The 23,152-nt window shown below is 49.8% G+C and overlaps 1 protein-coding gene across 2 annotated transcripts; it reads left to right on the forward strand.

The window, feature by feature from the left end:
- Nucleotides 1-2,469: 2,469 nt before the first annotated feature.
- On the forward strand, nt 2,470-23,143 carry LOC105498614 (DEAH-box helicase 16). 2 transcript variants are annotated; one of them, XM_011770794.2, is made up of 20 exons: nt 2,470-2,870; nt 4,273-4,520; nt 4,604-4,766; nt 5,105-5,161; nt 10,149-10,403; nt 10,610-10,813; nt 10,892-11,083; nt 13,195-13,305; nt 13,475-13,590; nt 15,697-15,907; nt 16,105-16,203; nt 16,315-16,467; nt 19,150-19,290; nt 19,484-19,646; nt 19,734-19,852; nt 19,978-20,045; nt 20,633-20,795; nt 20,894-21,055; nt 21,352-21,525; nt 22,924-23,143. In XM_011770794.2, the coding sequence occupies exons 1-20, from the start codon at nt 2,664-2,666 to the stop codon at nt 23,050-23,052; spliced, it is 3,135 nt and encodes a 1,044-aa protein (XP_011769096.1). In that variant the 5' UTR covers nt 2,470-2,663; the 3' UTR covers nt 23,053-23,143. The 2 variants fall into 2 exon arrangements, with proteins under 2 accessions (XP_011769096.1, XP_011769097.1); XM_011770795.3 differs by having other exon boundaries at nt 2,495-2,549.
- The last annotated feature ends 9 nt before the right edge of the window (nt 23,144-23,152 follow it).

Here is a 23,152-nt window from a genome sequence, read left to right on the forward strand (position 1 = left end):
TGGTGCCCATATAGTTGATATTCGGGATTTTCCCATTTCAAAGAGTATCTTATACAAATGTGGAACATCAATATTTTATTCATCAGGTATTTTTATTTGTTAGTTGTTAGCTCTCCAGGCTAAGAAAGATATGGTTGAATAGTTAGAGTCCTTCTACCACTATAAGTTGCTACTCTCAGACTGGTCAGAGGAGGCTCCAGGCCTTTACTATAAAACAAAATGTATCAGACAAATTGATCTTAAGCATATGCCAAAGGGTTTCAATTTACTAGCAAGAGAACGAGCCCAGTGTCAAAAGACAGCCAGTTCGGAGGAAGTCTGGGAAGGGAAGGAAACAGAATGATTATATTAGCAGCCTGTTAGGTAAAGGTCTTAATAAGTTTCCAGTTGTGACCCAGGAAAACAGAGTTAGGAAGCTCTGAGATGCCAGGAGTGCCCACAGTCCATCTCAGAAACAGAAAACAATGCATTCAAGAAGTCAGGCCAGGCGTGGTGGCTCACGCCTGTAATCCTAACACTTTGGGAGGCCAAGGCGGGTGGATTGCCTGAGCTGAGGAGTTCGAGACCAGCCTGGGCAACACGGTGAAACCCCGTCTCTACTAAAATACAAAAAATTAGCTGGATGTGGTGGCACGTGCCTGTAGTCGCAGGTACTCAGGAAGCAGAGGCAGGAGAATCGCTTGAACCTGAGAGGTGGAGGTTGCAGTGGGCCAAGATCACGCCACTGTACTCCAGCCTGGGCGACAGAGTGAGACTCTGAGACTCCCTCTCCAAAAAAAAAAAAAAAAAAAAAAAAAGTCAGTGATGTAGATCCACTTGTGACTATTAATAAGAACAATGTTTCATTTCCTAACAGTAATGCCTGGTAACTGCAATTAATCATAAAAGTGTGATGCAAGGTCAAACAAATCAGACAGCAGAGCATCAAGAGACAAATTCAGCTTTTTTTTTTTTTTTTTTTTTTGAGGCATAGTCTTGGTCTGTCGCCTAGATTGGAGAGCCTGATCTCGGCTCACTGCAATCTCTGGCTCCTGGGCTGAAGAGATTCTCCTGTCTCAGGCCCGGCGCGGTGGCTCACACCTGTAATCCCAGCACTTTGGGAGGCTGAGGCAGGCAGATCATGAGGTCAGGAGTTCGGGACCAGCCTGACCAACATGGTAAAATCCCGTCTCTACTAAAAATACAAAAGTAAGCAGGGTGTGATGGCACGTGCCTATTGCGCCTGTAATCCCAGCTACTCCAGAGGCTGAGGCAGGAGAATCACTTGAACCTGGGAGGCGGAGGTTGCAGTGAGCCAAGATCGTGCCTCTGCACTCCAATCTGGGCAACAGAGCAAGACTCTGTCTCCAAAAAAATAAAAATAAAAAATAAAAGATTCTCTTGTCTCAGCCTCCAGAGTAGCTGGGACTACAGATGCACACCTCCACACCTGGCTAATTTTTTGTAGAGATGGCAGGTCTCACCATGTTGCCCAGGCTGGTCTCAAACCCCTGTTCTCAAGAGATCCTCCTGCCTCAGCCTCCCAAAGTGCTGGGATTATAGGAAGAGCCACTGCACCTGGCCTTGCTTACTTTTAAATAAGCAGCCACCAGTGATTTTCTCAAGATGTTAGCAAAAATGCAGAAAACAGTTTGCCTGTTCCTTAGTTTGGAGATTTTGTCTTTAACAATTTTCCCCAGTTCCCCAGTTTCTTCCTGCCTAGAGGTCTTCCCTTATGCCTGACCTGTCTTCACTCCTGCTGCAGGCAAACCAATCCTGGCAAAGGTCACTTTTTTGTTTGTTTGAGACAGAGTCTTCCTCTGTCGCTCAGGCTGGAGTGCAGTGGTGGGATCTCGGTTCACTGCAAGCTCCGCTTCGCAGGTACAAACGATTCTCCTGCCTCAGCCTCCCGAGTACCTGGGGCTGCAGGCGCACGCCACCACACCTGGCTAATTTTTATATTTTTAGTAGAGACAGGGTTTAGCCATCTTGGCCAGGCTGGCCTCGAACTCCTGACCTCAGGTGATCTGCCCGTCTTGGCTTCCCAAAGTGCTGGGATTACAGGCGTGAGCCACCGCGCCCGGCCAACACGGCTAATATGCTTCATGAGCATGGACCCCATCTTCCAATCTGAAATAGAATTTCGGTTGTCCCTTACTTTGTAGAGTTTTTGGCTCTATAAAACTTCCATACTTTATTTATTATGTATCCTGTCCCTCCCCCACCGCAAAATGTAAATTTGGTAAGGAACTTTTGATTTGTCCTCTGCTAGATCCCAGCGACGGAAAGCAATGAGCACACATTAGGCCTCCATTAAATTGATTTCACTTGTTGAATGAATGCGTTAGGGAAGCACTCACGGACTGACCATCAGGGGGCGTCAGAGAAACTGGATAGAGGCGGAAATGAAGAAAAAAGAATTACTCCGAACTTTCAGGCATGGTTCCGCGAGGTTTGAACTCGCTCGGCCACCGTAGTGCTTAGAGGCCGAAAAAGTGCAGCCCCTTCCGGGCTCTGCGGTACCGGACGACGGCTTTGGGATGTCGGAAATTGATCCTAGAGGTCCCAAGGTAGCCGCCTTGCGAAGCTGAGGCTCCAGCCGAGGGCTCCAGGCCTCCGACCGGCCCAGCAGTGAACGGGGCTGCCCGACGCTTCAGGGCTGGGAGCAGGGAGCGTGGGTCGCCATGGCGACGCCGGCGGGGCTGGAGCGCTGGGTTCAGGACGAGCTGCACTCGGTGTTGGGGCTGAGCGAGCGGCACGTCGCCCAGTTCCTGATCGGTACTGCACAGCGCTGCACGTCGGCCGAGGAGTTCGTGCAGCGCCTACGAGACACTGATACTTTGGATCTCAGTGGGCCGGCCCGGGACTTCGCCCTGAGACTCTGGAACAAGGTGTCGGCAGGGTGGGGAGGGGTCCTGTGATTTGTCCCGATGAGGCTGGCCTAACGGTCCATCGAGGAGTTAAGAAAGCTCAGTTTACAAGCACTTATTCTTTGTCCGTTGTCGCCTAGGTACTGTGCTAGCTGCTGGACGCCCAGCTCAGTGGAGAAGATTGAGGAGGGCTTAGGTGTGTCGGGTTAAACGCAATAGAACGGTGTTTTTCGAACTCTTAACATGCATCCAGGGCCCTTGTTAAAATGCAGATTGCGATTCAGTAGGGATCTTAGTTTCTGCATTTCTTTCTTTTTCTTTCTTTCCTTTTTTTTTTTTTTTTTTTTTGAGAGACACAGCCTCGCTCGCCCTGTCGCCCAGGCTGGAGTGCGGTCATAAGATCACGGCTCACTACAGCGTCGATCTCCCTGGCTGAAGCGACCCTCCCATCTCATCTTCCCCAGTAGCTGGGACTATGGGCATGCGCCACCACCCCCGGCTAATATCTTTTATTTTTATTTTTATTTTTAGAGACGAGGCCTTGGTGTGTTGCGCAGGCTGGTCTCTAACTCAGCTCAAGCAGTCCTCCTCTCTCAGCCCCGCAAAGTGCTGGGATTACAGGCGTGAGCCACCTTGCCCGTCCCCCCTCAGCTTCTGAACTTCCTTTCAGCCGTTTAATTAACAGAGGAGGCCCGGTGCAGTGGCTCACACCTGTAATCCCAGCACCCCAGAAGGCTGAGGCAGGAGGATCATTTGAGCCCAGGAGTTCGAGACCAGCCTGGGCAACATAGTGAAACCTCCCTACAAAAAATTTAAAAATTAATTGGGCGTTGTAGTGTGCACCTATGTTTCCAGCTACTTAGGAGCCTGAGGTGGGAGGATCACTTGAGCCCAAGAGGGACAGAGTGAAACCCTGTCTGTAAAAAAAGCCAAAAAGCTGTGGGCCCCATTCAGGATGATAAACATGGGGTGAAGCCATGAGGAAGACAGAATGAAGGCTGGTTAGGTGGTTTAAAACTAAGTAATTGTGCCCGGGTGCGGTGGCTCACGCCTGTAATCCCAGCACTTTGGGAGGCCCAGGCAACTGGATCATGAGGTCAGGAGTTTGAGACCAACCTGGCCAACATGGTGAAACCTCATCTCTACTAAAAATACAGAAATTAGTCGGGCGTGGTGGCAGGCGCCTGTAATCCCAGCTACTTGGGAGGCTGAGGCAGGAGAATTGCTTGAACCTAGGAGGTGGAGGTTGAAGTGAGCCGAGATCACACCATTGCACTCCAGCTCCGGGTGACAGACCAAGACTCCATCTCGGTGGGCGGGGGGAGACTAAGTAATTGCTTAAATTAGGAACAGAGCTAGAGCTAAGTGGGAGGGCAGAGATCAGGAGTTGCTCAGACCTCCTTATCTTCCCCTCTACTGACAGGTACCACGAAAGGCAGTGGTAGAAAAGCCAGCGCGGGCAGCAGAGCGAGAGGCCCGAGCCCTGCTGGAGAAGAACCGATCTTATAGGTTGTTGGAAGACAGTGAAGAGAGCAGTGAGGAGACTGTGAGTAGGGCTGGAAGCAGCCTCCAGAAGAAACGTAAAAAGCGGAAACACCTCAGGAAGAAGCGTGAGGAAGAGGAGGAAGAAGAGGAGGAAGAGGCTTCTGAGAAAGGGAAGAAGAAAACAGGGTAAGTCAGAAGCAGGGCGAGGGAGGATGGGGCAGGCTGAAGTGTGCTCGATGCCCTTATTTAATCCCCTGGATGGGCTGCAGGGGGAGTAAACAGCAGACAGAGAAGCCAGAGTCAGAAGATGAGTGGGAACGGACAGAGCGTGAGCGCCTTCAGGACCTGGAGGAGCGTGATGCCTTTGCTGAGAGGGTTCGACAGCGGGACAAGGATCGGACTCGAAATGTCCTGGAGCGGTCAGACAAGAAGGTGAACAGGAGCAGCACGTTCTGTAAATCCCCAAGATCCCAGGGTGAAATGTGAGGTTGGCTGTGATTGCAGAGATGGTGATCTCTGGGAAGACAAGGGGCTTTCTCTAGTGAGATGTTCACCTCTGTGGGGAGAGATGAGGTGAGAGAAGCCCTGTGCATCCTGTGGCTAAGGCAACTCTCTACTGTATCTGCAATCGTACAGTTTCCTCACTGAGAGGGGACATTTTTTGTGTTAGGGTACATCTGAATGATCCTTGTGATTCTAGAGAGGAGCAGCTGTCAGTGTGGGGGCTCTTTGGCCTCACACCCCTCCATTCTTGTTTTTTTTTTTTCTAGGCTTATGAAGAAGCTCAGAAGCGCCTCAAGATGGCCGAGGAAGACCGGAAGGCCATGGTGAGTCCCAGGGCCCAGGGACCCAAGATCAGAAGACAAAAGGGAAGACCTTCTGATAGAGTGGTTACGTATAGGGAGAGAGAATACAGAGGAAGCACGGTGTGGATGCTGATGGAGTGGTCAGGTCTCTAGAGGAGGGGCTTGGTTGTCAGGAGCCAGCTGAGGACAGACTTATGTTGTCGAGGGAAGGAGCCCTCTTAAGTTGTAGGGGAAAGGAGGCTACCCATAAGTCCTCCTTGACTCTTAACTTTAGGATCAAACATACTCTATTAGTGAATGAAGTCGTGAGCTTTCCCTATTCCTGAGTCCTAATGAGATGTGAGGCAGCTGGAATGTTGTCAAGAAGGTTGCTGGAGGACAAGGGCAGGGCGGCAGTCCCACCGTACAGGAATATGCTAACCATTCAGCTTAGGTACACCATCTCCAAATACCTTCCCACCACCTAATTCTTGCACCCCTTATATGGCTTTGTGATCTCCCTGTGTCTTCTCACTGGACAGGGGCAGAGCCCTCATAATTCATAAACTGGACTTTTTATGGTATGAAACTAGGTAGGGTAAGCTGTTTTCCAAAGGCCTGGTCTTGTCAAGTAAAGTCACACTTAGATTCCCCAATAGAATTTTGAGACACTTCGAGCTCCTTTTTTTGTTTTGTTTTTTGTTTTTTTTTTTTGAGACGGAGTCTTGCTCTGTCACCCAGGCTGGAATGCAGTGGCCGGATCTCAGCTCACTGCAAGCTCCACCTCCCGGGTTCACGCCATTTTCCTGCCTCAGCCTCCCAAGTAGCTGGGACTACAGACGCCCGCCACCTCGCCCGGCTAGTTTTTTTGTATTTTTAGTAGAGACGGAGTTTCACCGTGTTAGCCAGGATGGTCTCGATCTCCTGACCTCGTGATCCGCCCGTCTCGGCCTCCCAAAGTGCTGGGATTACAGGCTTGAGCCACCGGGCCCGGCCCGAGCTCCTTTTTTTTTTCTTACCTTTTTTCTTTTTTTTGAAATGGAGAGGGGCACACGCTGTCCTGTCGCCCAGGATGGAGTGCAATGACGCGATCTCGGCTCACTGCAACCTCTGCCTCCCAGGTAGCTGGGATTACAGAAGCACACCACCACACCTGGCTAATTTTTTTTTATCTTTAGTAGAGACGAGGTTTCACCATGTTGGCCAGGGTGGTCTCGAACCCCTGACCTTGTGATCCACCCACCTTGGCCTCCCAAAGAGCTGGAATTATAAGCGTGAGCCACCATGCCCTGCCTTCTTTTTGTTTGTTTTATTTTTAATTTTTATTTATTTATTTATTTTTGAGGTGGAGTCTCACTCTGTTGCCAGGCTAGAGTGTGGTGGCGTGATCTCAGCTCACTGTAACCTCTGCCTCCCTGGTGGAGGAATCAAGTGATTCTCCTGCCTCAGCCTCCCGAGTAGCTGGGACTACAGACCCGCACCACCACACTCGGCTAATTTTTTGTATTTTTAGTAGAGAGGGGGTTTCATCATGTTGGCCAGGATGGTCTTGATCTCTTGACTTTGTGATCTGCCCGCCTTGGCCTTCCAAAGTGTTGGGATTACAGGCCTGAGCCACCATGCCTGGCCCTTTTTACTTTTTAAATTTTATTTATTTATTTATTTATTTTTATTTATTTTTTTGAGACGGAGTCTCTCTCTGTCCCCAAGGCTGGAGTGCATTAGTGTGATCTTGGCTTGCTACAAGCTCTGCCTCCCGGGTTCATGCCAATCTCCTGCCTCAGCCTCCCGAGTAGCTGGGACTACAGGCGCCTGCCACCACGCCCGGCTAATGTGTTTTGTATTTTTTTAGTAGAGACAGGGTTTCACCGTGTTAGCCAGGATGATCTTGATCTCCTGACCTCGTGATCCGACCACCTCGGCCTCCCAAAGTGCTAGGATTACAGGCGTGAGCCACCACGCCCAGCCTTTTATTTATTTATTTTTTTGAGGCAGAGTTTTGCACTTGTTGCCCAGGCTGGAGTACAATGGCGTGATCTTGGCTCACTGCAACCTCTGCCTCCCAGGTTCAAGCGATTCTCCTGCCTCAGCTTCCAGAGTAGCTGGGATTATAGGCATGAGCTATCTCGCCTGGCTAATTCTGTAGAGACAGGGTTTCTCCATGTCGGTCAGGCTGGTCTTGAACTCCTGACTTCAGGTGATCCACCTGCCTCGGCTTCCCAAAGTGCTAGGATTACAGGCGTGAGCCACCGTGTGCCTGGCCTACTCTTGGAGGTCTCTCCTGACCAATTTATCTCATATCTCTTCCTGAAATTGACTGTGGTTAGGCTTCTGAGACATCTCAATGCAGTTGTAGTGGTGGTGGTGGTGGTACTGTTTTGGCCTGAATTTAATTTTTCTTTTTTTTTCTTTCTTTTTTTTTTCTTGAGACGGAGTCTCGTTCTGTTGCCCAGGCTGGAGTGCAGTGGCATGATCTCAGCTCACTGCAACCTCTGCCTCCCGGGTTCAAGTGATTCTCCTGCCTCAACCTCCCGAGTAGCTGGGACTACAGACATGCACCAGCATGCCCAGCTTACTTTTGTATGTTTAGTAGAGACGCGGTTTCGCCATGTTGGCCAGTCTAATCTCAAACTCCTGACCTTAGGTGATCCATCCCCCTCGGCCTCCCAAAGTGTTAGGATTACAGGCGTGAGCCACTGTGCCCAGCTGTAATTTTTCTTTTTCAATTACAAAAATATTTAAGCACATAGGGAAGTTGAAAGAATAGAAAAAAGAACACTCATATACACTATTCAGTTTGAAAAATGGTTAATACTGTGGGCAATATTTGCATTGTCTTTGTAAATGTGGTATGTTCTTTTCAGATCATTTAAAAGAGTCTTAGACATCATAGCATTTTATCTCTAAGTACATCAGTATGTACCTGCTAAGGATAAAGACATTGTCCTCTAAAATCAGAATGCTCTTGTCACAGTCAGGAAGTTGAACAGCAATTCTTACGTATCGACTAAGATCTCTGTACAAACAAAGATTCCCTCATTACCCCCAAAATAACTTTAATGACTGCTTTTTCCTAACAATGCAGTCAAGGTTCATGCATTGCATTTGGTTATTAGATTTTAAGTTTGTTTCTCTCTCTCTCTGTCTCACCTTGCAGTGTCCTACATTCTGGATTTGTCTGATCCTTATCTTATGGTGTTAAGTACTTCTCTGCCCTGTGCTTTCTTTAAAGCGGCAATTGGGTCTAAAGCTTGTCTACACTCAGATTAAACAGTTGTGGCAGGAACACTTCTTGGGCGGTGATGTGCACTTCATATTATGTCATATCACGGGGACATACTATCCAGTTGTGTATCTATTAGTATTGATATCCTTTCTACCAATAGCCTTTCATCGAATGCTTTTAGCAGCCACTGGTAATCCTTTCCTGAACATGTTATTTTGTTGGGGATTGCAAAATGGTGATTTTTTGATTCTGTCATTCCTGTTACATGTATTGGCTAGAATTTGTCTATAAAGAAGAGCTTTTCCTTAACAACTAGGAACAAGCTACAGTTCCTTCTTAAAAACCAGGGTAAATGTTTGTTTCCTTTTAAATACCAACTTTTAGAGTAAGGAGTTTGGTGTAACAGTCATTTCACTGGAGACAGATTTTTTTTCCCTTGTTTTTTGTTTGTGTGTGTCATGTTGGATCCAAGAATTTTTATTTTTCAGTATTTTATAATCTCACATCATTATTCTTTTTAGTGCTCAAATTGCTCTGATTTTTTACCCATATTAAAAAAAAATCTATCTTCCTCTTCCATTGAAGGAATATTTGACTGTGGTACTTAGATTAGGTCGTGATCATAAACTGCATTTTAAGTCTTTACAGAACAAACAAGAAAAGCCAAGCAACTAAGTAGAACCAGGCCCCTTAAGGGTAAAACACTAGAGGGGCTTTTTTTTTTTAACATGGAGTTTTGTTCTTGTCGCTCAGGCTGGAGCGCAGTGGCGTGATCTAAGCTTACTGCAACCTCCACCTCCCGGGTTCAAGCAATTCTCCTGCCTCTGCCTCCCAAGTAGCTGGGATTACAGGTGCCCACCACCGTGCCCGGCTAATTTTTGTATTTTTAGTAGAGACGGGGGTTTCACCATGTTGGTCATTCTGGTCTTGAACTCCTGACTTCAGGGGATCTACCCGCCTCAGCCTTTCAAAGTGCTGGGATTGCAGGTGTGAGCCACTGCGCCCGCCCGACCACCAGAGGGGCTTTGACCTTGCAGTAGAGGAAGTTGGGATCACAGGAAAGATGATGTTGTCATAGTGGGAGGACTCCTGGCAGGAAAGGGCCTAACAGATATTGCCAGTTTTCTGCTGTCATCCATAATGTGTGCTGAAAAGTTTGTATCAAAGGTAAATGTGTAGAAACTAAGTGACACATAGCATGGTGAAGAGAGGTTAGTACCAGAGAGCCAAACATCCCTGATTACATTTGCCTTACGGAAACACTCTGATGCTGTAGTTCTACCTTTTTATAATCAGTTTTTCTCTCTTCCTCAAACTATAGTCATACAGTTTAAGACCAAGGAACATCTAACTGGGGCTGAAGATTGCCTCCTGTTGGCACCCCCACTGGTTTCTATCTTTGTCTGAATTGTTTTCAGTTTGAGTCCTGTGCTGCTAAATACTGGATTAGCCTTTTATTTTCCCCCTTTCCACTAATTTGAATAAAATGGCAAGAGTAAAATAAAGCTATGCAGACATCTCCCTGATATATCTGTTTTAACAAAGATGATAATGCTGCCCGAGAGGACTTTCCAGCTGGATTCAGCTGCAGGAAGATAGGGTGTGGCGTCAGTATGTAGCATCCAAAGAGGCCCAGATTTGAGTATGTCATTGTTTTGGTTGTGCATTGCAGAGGGAAGGTGGAGGGTGCATCCTTAGGTTCTCATGGCCGCCTGTCAGGGAATTTTTCCTTTTTAGGGATTGGTAGAGAAAGGGGTTGCTGCTCCAGCAAGATAAGGATTCGACTCTCCTTTCCCAACTCAGGTCCCTGAGCTGCGGAAGAAATCTCGCCGAGAGTACCTGGCTAAGCGGGAGCGAGAGAAGCTTGAGGACCTGGAGGCGGAGCTGGCTGATGAGGAGTTCCTTTTTGGGGATGTCGAGCTGAGCCGGCATGAGCGGCAGGAGCTCAAATATAAGCGGCGAGTGCGGGATCTCGCCCGGGAGTACCGGGCAGCTGGGGAGCAGGAGAAGCTGGAGGCCACCAATCGCTACCACATGCCCAAGGAAACCCGAGGACAGGTGAGGCGAAGCGGCATCTGCTTCAGCCTTGGTCCCTAAGACAAATTGTGGGGAAGGCTTCAGGGGATTGGGCAACCCCTGGGTCAGCCCCTTTCTTGCCTCTCCTTTCCCAGTGGGCAGTGGGCGGGGGTAGTTATGGGAGGAGGGGGGCGGGCAGAGAGGACATCCTCTGTTTTCGAGTCTTCACATATCCCCGTTCTCTGTAGCCAGCCCGAGCTGTGGATCTAGTGGAGGAGGAATCAGGAGCCCCTGGGGAGGAGCAGCGGCGCTGGGAAGAGGCGCGGCTTGGGGCAGCATCCCTGAAGTTTGGGGCCCGAGATGCTGCCTCTCAGGAGCCCAAGTATCAACTGGTGCTGGAGGAGGAGGAGACCATTGAGTTTGTCCGGGCCACTCAGCTCCAGGGTGATGAGGTAAGAGGAGAGCTGGGAGATATTTTGAGGAGGACCCGAAGCAAGCTATTTAGCTCACATCTCCTCCTCTTTCCTTAGGAGCCATCAGCTCCACCCACCTCAACTCAGGCCCAGCAGAAAGAGTCCATCCAGGCTGTCCGCCGCAGCCTCCCGGTGTTCCCATTTCGAGAGGAGCTCCTGGCTGCTATTGCAAATCACCAAGTCCTCATCATTGAAGGCGAGACAGGCTCAGGGAAGACCACCCAGATCCCGCAGTATCTCTTTGAGGAGGTACAGTCATCTCACCCTTCAGCTTGCCAGGGCACCTGGCATCAATGTCCTCATTCCTATCAGTGCTCCTTTTACATTGCATTTTTAGTAGTCACTTACCCATCTTTTCCACTAAATTGTGAAATTCTTGAGAATAAAGACCATACCCTTTTCACATTTCTGTTCTCACTTCCTGCATTCATTTCATTCAGGTTAGAAGTACGGGTAGGTGGATGGGTGGAGTGGGACATGTGTGTAAATGTGGACCTCCCTGTACTCCAGCCTGGCCAAAAAACAAGAAGGTAAAGGACTATTTTCTTGTCTTTTTGATCGTTTTTTTTTTTTTTTTTGGAGATGGGAGTCTTGCTGTGTCACCCAGGCTGGAGTGCAGTGGCACAATCTCGGCTCACTGCAACCTCTTACTCCTGGGTTCAAGCAATTCTCCTGCCTCAGTCTTCAAAGTAGCTGGAATTACAGGCATGCGCCACCACACCTGGCTTATTTTTTAGTAGAGAAGGGATTTCACCATGTTGGCCAGGCTGGTCTCGAACTCCTGACCTCAAGTGATCCAGTCGCCTCAACCTCCCAAAGTGCTGGGATTACAGGCATGAGCCACTGTGCCTGGCCCCTGCCCTATTTTGGAGGCCCTTGCTCTGATGCCCAAGCTGGAGTGATGTGGCACCATCATGACTTACTGCAAGCTGGAACTCCTGGGCTCAAGAGATCCTCCCACCTCAGCCTCCTGAGTATCTGGGAGGTGCACACCACCATGCCCATATTAAAAATTTTTTGTTTTTTTGAGGTGGAGTCTCGCTCTGTCGCCAGCCTGGAGTGCAGTGGTGCGATCTTGACTCACTGCAACCTCCGCTTCCTAGGTTCAAGTGATTCTCCTGCCTCAGTCTCCCGAGTAGCTGGGACTACAGGTGCATACCACTACACTCAGCTAATTTTTGTATTTTTAGTAGAGATGGGGTTTCACCATGTTGGCCAGGATGGTCTCAATCTCCTGACCTCATGATCTGCCTACCTTGGCCTCCCAAAGTGCTAGAATTACAGGTGTTAGCCACTACACCTGGCCTGAAATTTGTTTTGTTTTGTTTTGTTTTGTTTTTTGTTGTTGTTGAGACAGACTCTTGCCCTTTTGTCTAGGCTGGAGTGCGGTGGCATGATCTTGGCTTACTGCAACCTCTGCCTCCCAGGTTCAAGCGATTCTTCTGCCTCAGCCTCCCAAGTAGCTGGAATTACAGCCATGCACCACCATGCCCGGCTACTTTTTTGCATTTTTAGTAAAGACAGGGTTTTACCATTTTGGCCAGGCTTGTCTCAAACTCCCAACCCCAGGAGATCCGCCTGGCTCGGCCTTCCAAAGTGCTGGGATTGCAGGCGTGAGCCACTGGGCCTGGCCAAAGTTTTTAATTTTTAATTTTTTTTTTTTTTTGAGACGGAGTCTCGCTCTGTCACCCAGGCTGGAGTGCAGTGGCCGGATCTCAGCTCACTGCAAGCTCCGCCTCCCAGGTTCCCGCCATTCTCCTGCCTCAGCCTCCCGAGTAGCTGGGACCACAGGCGCCGCCACCTCACCCGGCTAATTTTTTTGTGTGTGTTTTTAGTAGAGACGGGGTTTCGCCGTGTTAGCCAGGATGGTCTCGATCTCCTGACCTCGTGATCCACCCGTCTCGGCCTCCCAAAGTGCTGGGATTACAGGCTTGAGCCACCGCGCCTGGCCTAATTTTTAATTTTTTTGTCACACTACGTTGCCCAGGCTGGTCTCGAACTCCAGAGCTCAAGCAATCTTCCCACCTCAGCCTCCCAAAGTACTAGGATTATAGGCATGAGCCACTGTGCCCAGCCTTCCTGCTTTTTACCTTAGCTGACTCTGCCTCAGCTAATCTGTTCTTTTCCAGCTCAAGTCTAGCAGAGCCATGAACTTAATTACCCAGAGCTAGGTGAGGACCCCCTTTGAGGGCCCTAGGTCTGTCATCCTATCTATTTGCCCTTCTTTTCTGGTTTTCAGCATCTGTCTTTTCCTCCTTTTCTCCTGTCTGGCTTTTACAACTTCTTTCTCTGAATTGTACCTGGTCTCAGGGGGCATATTTAGCAAAGGGTAAACCTCTTCTTTCTTCCTTGTCATTCAGGGTTATACAAAGAAGGGTATGAAGATTGCCTGCACCCAACCCCGGAGAGTGGCCGCCATGAGTGTAGCCGCCCGAGTGGCCCGGGAGATGGGTGTGAAGCTTGGGAATGAGGTGAGATTTCTAGGGAACTGGGGGGTAGAGACTGGGGTTTGTGACTCAGTCTACACTGCCCTCAGGTCCCTACGGCAGAAGTCTTGGTGCTGCCCCACTTCACCTTTCCCCAAGTTCCTTTCAGGGCACACCGTCCAACACTTGGTTGCTAATGGTTTCCCTTGACCAGGTTGGCTACAGTATCCGCTTTGAGGACTGCACATCAGAGCGAACTGTCCTCCGCTACATGACAGATGGGATGCTTCTCCGGGAGTTCCTCTCTGAGCCTGACCTTGCGAGTTACAGGTACATACAGGGCCCTCATCTCCCATGAGAGAGCTGCCCACACTCTTTTCCCCCTGTGCTGCCGCCTCCCTCCCACTCAGTTCTCTCCTGGATCTCTAATCTCTGGCTTTTCTCTCATTTCTTGCCACCCAGCCAATTCAGCCATTGTCTTCTGATTAATCCACCAGTTCTTATATCGTTATGGTTCAAACGGTCCTTGAACTGACCTCCAGGTACCACGGAGATGGGGCTGGAGGATAGAAGAGATTGTAGAGAAAGCCTCTTCTTCTTTCCCCATTCATCTCCAGGGTTAGGAAACAACCAGGATAGCATAGCATTGCTGCGGAGGCTTGAAATGCCATGTGAAGACCATTTGAAAACACCTGGAATGCTCAGCTCAGAGGGAGAAACAGGAGAGGCATCCTGGTTCCCTCTAAATATGTGAAGGCTGTGACATGGAAAGAAGGATGAGACTTGGTTTATGTAACCCTACAGGATATAGCTAGGAGCCATGGGGAGGTTACAGGGAGACAGATTCCAACTCAATACCGATGGCTAAATAACCCTCAGAGTGTTGGAGATTGCAGGGCCTGTCAGAGTGGTTGGACTCTGGATCTTGGCCCTCCACACAAGTCTTGGGTAGCTTGGTCTGTGAATAATGAGCTCATAGTGCTGGAAATGGCCAAGCAGAGGTTGGTTGAACATGTGTTGAGGGGGAAAAGGGATTCATGAATGTGCTGGGGTTGGGGTCAGGCCAGCTGAACAATATGTGCCCTTTTGACTCTTCAGAGGCTGTGAATTTCTGGCCCTGGAAGATCACAGTGGAGTGATTGGACAGATAGGATTTTATCCTTCATATCCCTTGCAAAAAATCTCTGAGAACCCATGGAGAGCCAGCCAGTGCAAGAGGGCCTGATGCAGATATTTTTGCCCATCGAGCCAGCCTGCTTTGTGGAATGACTGGGGGCTTCACCATCACAGTTAGGGTTAGGGACAAAGAGTTGAGGTCAGAGAGGTGGGTAGGGGAAGATGAGGATGAGTTCCTGAGACTTGGCTGCCATCCAGAAAAGCCAAAAAATAAAGCAAAGAGAAAGAAGGTGTCATGCACATAACTGAGTTAGGAGAAACCAGGGAGCATGCAGAGTCCTCTGAGAGTTGGGGTAGAAAGGCTTAACTTGCTCCTCTCTGCAAAAGAAGAATCCTTCTTAGCAGGTCTGGCTCTGTCACCCAGACTGGAGTGCATTGGTGCAATCTCGGCTTACTGCAAGCTCCGCCTCCCAGGTTCATGCCATTCTCCTGCCTCAGCCTCCCGAGTAGCTGGAACTACAGGCGCCCACCACCACGCCCGGCTAATTTTTTTTTTTTTTAAGTAGAGATGGGGTTTCACCGTGTTGGCCAGGATGGTCTCAATATCCTGACCTCATGATCCACCCTTCTCGGCCTCCCGAATTGCTGGGATTACAGGCGTGAACCACCGCACCTGGCCTCTTTTTACATAGAGTGTCGCTCTGTCACCCAGGCTGGAGTGCAGTGGCTCAATCTTGGCTCACTGCAACCTCTGCCTCCCAAGTTCAAGCGATTCTCCTGCCTCAGCCACCTGAGTAGCTGGGACTACAGGTGTGCGCCACCACACCTGGCTAATTTTTTTTGTATTTTTAGAAGAGACAGGGTTTCGCCATATTGGCCAGGCTGATCTCAAACTCCTGACCTCGTGATCTGCCTGCCTTGGCCTCCCAAAGTGCTGGGATTACAGGTGTGAGCCACCGTGCCCAGCCTAAAGCATATCCTTCAACTTTTTCTAGTAAGAGCAGCTACTGAGTCTAAGCAGACTCTTGACTGAACTAGAGAGTATGTCTAACTTGTCCTGGCCTCAGTGCAGCCTCTACATCTTGGCTTCTATTGTCTGCTGAGGCTGGGATAGGTTGCAGATCATGGGTCCCTGGCCGCCTCTGACTTTCTGTTGGTCTTACATAACTGGGATGGCTGAGTTCTCCTTAGACCCCCCTCCGTCAACAGTCATTCTTGAGCTCTTTGTGTCCATCACTCCCCTCTCGTCCAGGGAACCCTGGTGTCTAATACTGCATTGCCCAGCGCTCCTCCCTCATTGCTGCCCTATTCCCTCCCCAGTGTGGTGATGGTGGATGAGGCTCACGAACGGACCCTACACACAGACATTCTCTTTGGATTGATCAAGGATGTTGCTCGCTTCCGACCTGAGCTCAAGGTCCTGGTGGCTTCAGCCACACTGGACACTGCCCGTTTCTCCACCTTCTTTGATGACGCCCCTGTGTTTCGAATCCCCGGACGCAGGTTTCCTGTGGACATCTTCTACACCAAGGTGCTACCTCAGGGAGGATGGGCTTAAGTCTGTGGCAGAAAAGCTGAGGCCTTTGGAGAAAGTTATCCCAAGGAGGGAAAGATGGAGTGGAAGGTCCAAAGGGGAACTAGGATAAAGTATATGTTGAACTGGGAGGAGAGGAAAGGTTTGCCTAAGCAGGTGGCCCTCCTGTGACCCCATCTCTTTCTGCTCTCCAGGCTCCAGAGGCTGACTACTTGGAAGCTTGTGTTGTATCTGTGTTGCAGATCCACGTGACCCAGCCCCCTGGGGATATCCTGGTGTTCCTGACAGGACAGGTGCCTGACATGGTTGGGAGAGGGGAGGGTGTATCTCAGGGGAAGATGGGGCCGGCATGTTGGCCTTCTGTGACTCTGGGATCCCTGCTGCTCTCCCCACCCTCTATCCAGGAGGAGATTGAGGCTGCCTGTGAGATGCTTCAGGATCGCTGCCGCCGCCTGGGCTCCAAAATCCGGGAGCTCCTGGTGCTGCCCATTTATGCCAACCTGCCCTCTGACATGCAGGCCCGTATCTTCCAGCCCACGCCACCTGGGGCACGAAAGGTCAGTTGGAGAAACCCACACTCTTCACCCCTGTGCTTCCCACAACTAGTAGTGAAAAAGCTGTGTGCCTGCCCCATGCAAGGTGAGCCCTGGGCACTGCTGCACACAGCTGAGGAGCAGTCAGTCCTTTGTCCCTGGGACTGAAGGGAGGAGAAATATGGTGTGAACCAAGAGAGAGCCAAATATGTGATCTGGAAAATAAGCACAGTAGATTCAGTGGAGAAGGGAAGTCCTTGATGTGCCAGGAGGTGGGATTTGATATGGACCTTTAAGAGAAATGGCTGAGGTCGGCCAGGTGCAGTGGCTCACACCTATAATCCCAGCACTTTGGGAGGCCGAGGTGGGCAGATCACAAGGTCAGGAGATCAAGACCATCCTGGCTAACACGGTGAAACCCTGTCTCTACTAAAAAATTTTTTTAAAACTTAGCTGGGCGTTGTGGCGGTCGCCTGTAGTCTCAGTTACTCGGGAGGCTGAGGCAGGAGAATGGTATGAACCCAGGAGGCGGAGCTTGCAGTGAGCTGAGATCGTGTCACTGCACTCCAGCCTGGGCGACAGAGTGAGACTCTGTCTCAAAAAAGAAGAGAAAAGGCTGAGGTCAGGCATGGTAACTCACGCCTGTAGTCCCAGGACTTTCGGAGGCTGAGGTGGGCGGATCACTTGAGGTCAGTAGTTCAAAACCGGGTTTGCTAACATGGTGAAACCCTGCCTCTTCTGAAAATACAAAAATCAGCCGGGCGTGGTGGCGTGCGCCTATAATCCCAGCTGTTCAGGAGACTGAGTCATGAGAATCGCTTGAACCCGGGAGGAGGAGGTTGCAGTGAGCTGAGATTGCCCTACGGCACTCCAGCCTGGTGACTGTGCGAGACTCCGTCTCAAAAAAGAAAAATGGCTGAGAAGTTATCAGAGGAAGGCCCAAAGTATGTTTGAAGTCAGTGTGAGCTAATAGGCTTAGTGGGAGGTTCATATGGTGAAGGAGTAGGAGACAAGGCTAAAAACAATTTGGGGCTAAGATTAGGGAGAGCCTTTGATGACAGGAGAGTTTGGACTTTATTTATTTTTCTTTTTTGAGACAGAGTCTTGCTCTGTCACCTAGGCTGAAGTGCAGTGGCAAGATCTCGGCTCACTGCAGCCTCCACCTCCCAGGCTCAAGTGATTCTTGTGCCTCAGCCTCCCAAGTAGCTGGGATTACAGGTGTGTACCACCACACCAAGCTAAATTTTTTTTTTTTTTTTTTTTGAGATGGAGTCTCACTCTTGCCCAGGCTGGAGTGCAGTGGCGCCAGCTCTGCTCACTGCAACCTCTGCCTCTCAGGTTCAAGCGATTCTCCTGCCTCAGCCCCCCTAGCAGCTGGGATTATAGGTGCCCTCCACCACGCCCAGCTAATTTTTTGTATTTTTAGTAGAGATGAGGTTTCACTATTTTGGCCAGATTGGTCTTGAATGCCTGACCTCAGGTGATCCACCCACCTTGGCCTCCCAAAGTGCTGGGATTATAGGCATGAGCCACTATGCCCGGCCAACACCCAGCTAATTTTTAGTAGATATGGGGTTTTGCCATGTTGGCCAGGCTGGTCTTGAACTCCTGGCCTCGAGTGATCCACCTGCCTTGGCCTCCCAAAGTGCTGGGTTACAGGCATGAGCCACTGTGCCCAGCGAAGTTTGGACTTTAGACAGCTGAGTAGCAATCAAAGGATTTTGAGGAGAGATTTAACTTTCATTCAACAAATATTTAATGAGTTCCTTCTGTGTGTCAGGTACACAGGGGTTGATGATACAGTGATGAACAAAACAAGTCCCTAGCCTAACAAACTTGCACTTGTGGTCTACTGGGGAAACAGTGGATGCATAAATACATAATGTCAATTTGTGGCCAGTGCTATGAAGAGATACAAGGTAGCACAGCAGGATGGAACTTGACTCTGAGGGGTGGGAGTGAGGACTGGCATGAAGGTATTTTCCTTGAGGTGTAGTGAGGGCCTCTTCAGTCAGGGGAAAGTGGAACAGAGACCCAAACCAGGTGAGGGAGGAAGCCAGGCTGATACCTGTGAGAAGAGTGTGCCAGACAGAGGGAACAGCTGATGCAAATAATCCAGTGAGGAGTGCACTTACGTGGGCAGAGCAAAGCAGTGTGCGAGAGGAGTGAGGGAGGTGGTGGAGTGCTAGCAGATGAGGTCAGAAAGGCAGCGGGGGTAGGTGATCCAGGCTTTTAAGGGGCTTGGATTAAATTCTAGAGTAGGATAGGAAGCCACTGAAGGATGGGGAGTGATGTGACAGGTTTGTATTTTAAAAGGACTGTCCTGGATGCCATGTGACAGAGGGTAGGAGCAGAAGCAGGGAGACGTGTTAGGAGGCTCTTACAGAAAGTGTTGTGTGAAGATGAAAGCGGTGGTGGGGAAGATGGGGCAGGAACTTGAACACCCCCATTTCCCAACCCTCCCCCCAAAAAAACCCTAAGTCCTCTTCTCCATTTTCTTTCTTCCTATGGCCCTGCTATCTCCCAGCCCCCGCTTCCCTCTCCCCTGTCTTTTGGACTTGTCCCCTGCTCCTGACCTTGAATACTAATTCCTTCAGCTCCTGCCCCTTACTGCAATTGCTTCACTACTCCTAACTTTCCAAGATTATTTTTTCTGGGTAACTAGGTAGGTGGGGTCACTGGGTGACCCCATATCCTCTCACTCAGGTGGTTGTGGCAACGAACATTGCTGAGACATCACTCACCATCGAGGGCATCATTTATGTGCTGGATCCGGGGTTCTGTAAGCAGAAGAGCTACAACCCCCGCACAGGCATGGAATCGCTCACTGTCACACCCTGCAGCAAGGTCAGCCTGGGAACGCATGGGGGTGGGGGAGGTGGAGTTGGCCCACAGAGAAGGTCCAACTCAGAAGCAGAGTGGGGCCTTCCTAGGGAGCGGGGATGAGCAGTTTGCATCCTTCCAGATTTCTTGCGTAAATACTGCCTTTTCTCTTTTCCCTGACCAAATTGTCAGCCAGCCTGCTGTCCTTTCTTTCCAGGCCTCAGCCAATCAGCGAGCTGGCAGGGCAGGTCGAGTGGCTGCAGGGAAGTGCTTCCGCCTGTATACCGCCTGGGCCTATCAGCACGAGCTTGAGGAAACCACAGTGCCTGAGATCCAGAGGACCAGCTTGGGCAATGTCGTGTTGCTGCTCAAGAGCTTAGGTGATTGGGCTACCTGAGAGAGGAGGGAGGGGCTGGAGTCACTGTCCTTTGAAGGGACTGTGTTCCATCTGTCACACCTCTGTCTAGGGATCCATGACCTAATGCACTTTGATTTCCTGGATGCTCCACCATATGAGACACTGCTGCTGGCTTTGGAGCAGCTGTATGCTCTGGGAGCCCTCAACCACCTTGGGGAGCTCACTACGGTGAGTTGGGGGGCAGCATGGCTTGGGGCAGGATGATAGGGGTCAGGATGGCTCCAGGGGCCCCTGTAGTAGTGGTGGGAAACCTGAGGGAGGACTGGGCTCAACTCTCTCTCTCCTCTCCCTAGTCTGGTCGAAAGATGGCAGAGCTGCCGGTGGACCCCATGCTGTCCAAAATGATCTTAGCCTCTGAGAAGTAAGCCCTCCCCTCCACCTGGTCTCCCAGCACACATACTGGCCAGGCCTCCTCTTGTCTCTGGGGTCCTCTTTGTCTTTTTCTCTTCATCATATTATCCTTTAACACATAAGAAAGTATTAGATAACTCTGATTGCCCTCTTTTGAGGGTAAGACACTTGATCCTATCCTTGATTCCACTGTGCCTGGCCCCTTGAGGAACTTACTCGTTCCTAAGGTTTGAAACTAGAACATTTAATGTAGCTGTGGAGGGACAACCTTTAAATGCCATTCCTCTGCTGTCAGAGATCTTTTCCAAATGCACATAGTGAATGCACACTTTCTGCAGAAGCCTCAGAAGTCCCCAGTGTTTCCTGCTCCTGCCTCCATGGATGTCCCTCCTTTGTGACTGTGTTTCGTCTATGGCCCCTACCTCCTTGACCCCCAGGCTGCTGCCCGAATCTATCTGCTGGCTGCTTTGTAGCCATTAGGCCAACCAGTCTTTTCCACATGAGGAAACATCCATCACACAGTGATCACTCCCCACTCCACCATATCTGTTCCTATGTGTCTTGCTTTGAACTCATGCTTTCCCCTTCCTGTCCCAGGTACAGCTGTTCAGAGGAGATCCTGACAGTGGCTGCCATGCTCTCTGTCAACAACTCCATCTTCTACCGACCAAAGGACAAGGTCGTCCATGCTGACAATGCCCGTGTCAACTTCTTTCTCCCTGGTGGTGACCACCTGGTTCTGCTAAACGTTTACACACAGGTCACTGGGCTTGGGTGAGTGGGAATGAGAGACACCGGGGGACTTTAGTCCTACTGTATACTTAACTGTCTCTCCTTTCTTTTTAATCCTTTTCCCAGTGGGCCGAGAGTGGTTACTCTTCCCAGTGGTGCTATGAGAACTTTGTACAGTTCAGATCAATGCGCCGAGCCCGGGATGTGCGGGAACAGCTGGAAGGGCTCTTGGAACGTGTGGAAGTTGGTCTCAGTTCCTGCCAGGGGGACTATATCCGTGTACGCAAGGTCAGCATTTCTTCAGCCTCCTGCTCTCCACCCCCAGTACCTTCCCAGGAGCAAGCTTCTCTAGGGGCATGCAGCAGTTCCTCCAGCCTGAGAGCATGCCCTCTTCCCCTTGTGTATGACGGTGTCCTCCCAGGGCCCTTTCTTCCTCAGACCACTGGAGGTTCATTCCTGGGAAGTTCTTCATGCATTCCTTACCTCTCTAGTTTTCCTGAAGCTGGAATTAAAAAGGTAGTGAGCTCTTAGGGTCCCCAGATGTCTGCCTTTTCCATTGATTTTCTTTCCTGCCTGCTCCTTAGGCCATCACTGCTGGTTACTTTTACCACACGGCACGGTTGACTCGGAGCGGCTACCGCACAGTAAAACAGCAGCAGACGGTCTTCATTCATCCCAACTCCTCCCTCTTTGAGCAACAGCCACGCTGGCTGCTCTACCACGAACTTGTCTTGACTACCAAAGAGTTCATGAGACAGGTGAGGACAACATCCTGTGCCCACACAGGTGGAGACTATGTAGAGAGATGGTATCCTGACAAGCTAAGAACCCAGGTTCAAGTTGCTGGGACTGGTACAGAAAGAGGAAGGTAGGGTAAAATAGAAAGACATCCTTTGTTTTGTTTTTGTTTTTGAGATTGAGTCTCGCTCTATTGCCCAGGCTGGAGTGCAGTGGCGCAATCTAGCCTCACTGCAACCTCTGCCTCCCGGGTTCAAGATATTCTCATGCCTCAGCCTTCCAAGTAGCTGAGATTACAGGTGCGCAAGCCTCAATGCCTGGCTAATTTTTGGTATTTTTAGTAGAGATGAGGTTTCACCATGTTGGCCAGGCTGGTCTTAAATGTGTGCCTCGGCCTCCCAAAGTGCAGGGATTACAGTTGTAAGCCACTGTGCCCAGCCCAAAGACATCCTTTCTAACAGGTGTCAGCATCTTCCAAGATCTGAGAACTAGACATTTATTCAATACATATTTGAATGGCTACTGTATAGGTGCTGGGGCTATAATAGAACAAAGCAGAGTGTCTCTTGTCTCACAGAGTACTTTGTCTATGTTCTAGGCTTTTCTTTTTTTTTTTTTTTGAGACAAGAGTTTCGCACTCTAGTAGCCTACGCTGGAGTGCAGTGGCACAGTCTCAGCTCATGCAATCTCTGCCTTCCAGTTTCAAGCAATTCCCCTGCCTCAGCCTCCAGCTGGGATTACAGGTGCCCACCACCACGCCCAGCTAATTTTTGTATTTCTAGTAGACAGGGTTTCACCATGTTGGCCAGGTTGATCTCGAACTCCTGACCTCATGATCCGCCCGCCTCAGTCTCCCAAAGTGTTGGGATTACAGGCGTGAGTCACCACGCCCGGCATGTTCTAGACTTTTCTTAGGAATAGCTTATTTGGTATCTTGAATAACACATAGAGGTGTATCTGCCCTTTGGATATATAATAATAGAGCCAGGCACCTTTACCCCTAGCCCTGCAGTCAAAGAGGAAAGATAACTTTTGACCACACACATGAGGATCTAGGTTGGGGCTGGGCATAGTGGCTCATTCTTGTAAACCATCCTAGCACTTTGGGAGGCCAAGGCAGGATCCCAGCACTTTGGGAGGCCAAGATCAGCCCAGGCAACATACTGAGACCCCATCTATACAAAAAATTAATGGGGCACTGTGATGTGTGCCTATAGTCTCAGCTACTTGGGAGGCTGAGGCAGAAGGACTGCTTTGAGCCTGGGAGGTCGAGGCTGCAGTGAGCCATGATACGCCACTGCAGTCCAGCCTGGGCAACAGAGCAAGACCCTGTTTCAATTTAAGAAAAAAATAATAATACACAAAAGATCTATGTTGGAAAGAAGGGAACTCCATTGATCTTTTCTCTCTCCTCCTAGGTACTGGAGATTGAGAGCAGTTGGCTTCTGGAGGTGGCTCCCCATTATTATAAGGCCAAGGAGCTAGAAGATCCCCATGCTAAGAAAATGCCCAAAAAAATAGGCAAAACACGAGAAGAGCTAGGGTAAGAGAAGGACGTAAACAGAACCTGTGACACCAGCTCCTTTTCCTTCTATACATTATTTAATACCTATTAAATAAAATTATTTTTGGAATAAAGCTTGTGGG

Source organism: Macaca nemestrina, chromosome 5, assembly GCF_043159975.1.
Source record: "Macaca nemestrina isolate mMacNem1 chromosome 5, mMacNem.hap1, whole genome shotgun sequence".
Lineage (NCBI taxonomy): Eukaryota > Metazoa > Chordata > Mammalia > Primates > Cercopithecidae > Macaca > Macaca nemestrina.

What these genes read in the sequence shown, in the direction of transcription:
- LOC105498614 (XM_011770794.2), top strand. Translation starts at nt 2,664, where the DNA reads ATGGCGACGCCGGCGGGGCTGGAGCGCTGGGTTCAGGACGAGCTGCAC. An exon ending in GTGTGAAGCTTGGGAATGAG is followed by an intron (nt 13,306 to 13,474) that starts GTGAGATTTCTA and finishes TCCCTTGACCAG; the next exon opens with GTTGGCTACAGTATCCGCTT. An exon ending in CCAAAGAGTTCATGAGACAG is followed by an intron (nt 21,526 to 22,923) that starts GTGAGGACAACA and finishes CTCTCCTCCTAG; the next exon opens with GTACTGGAGATTGAGAGCAG.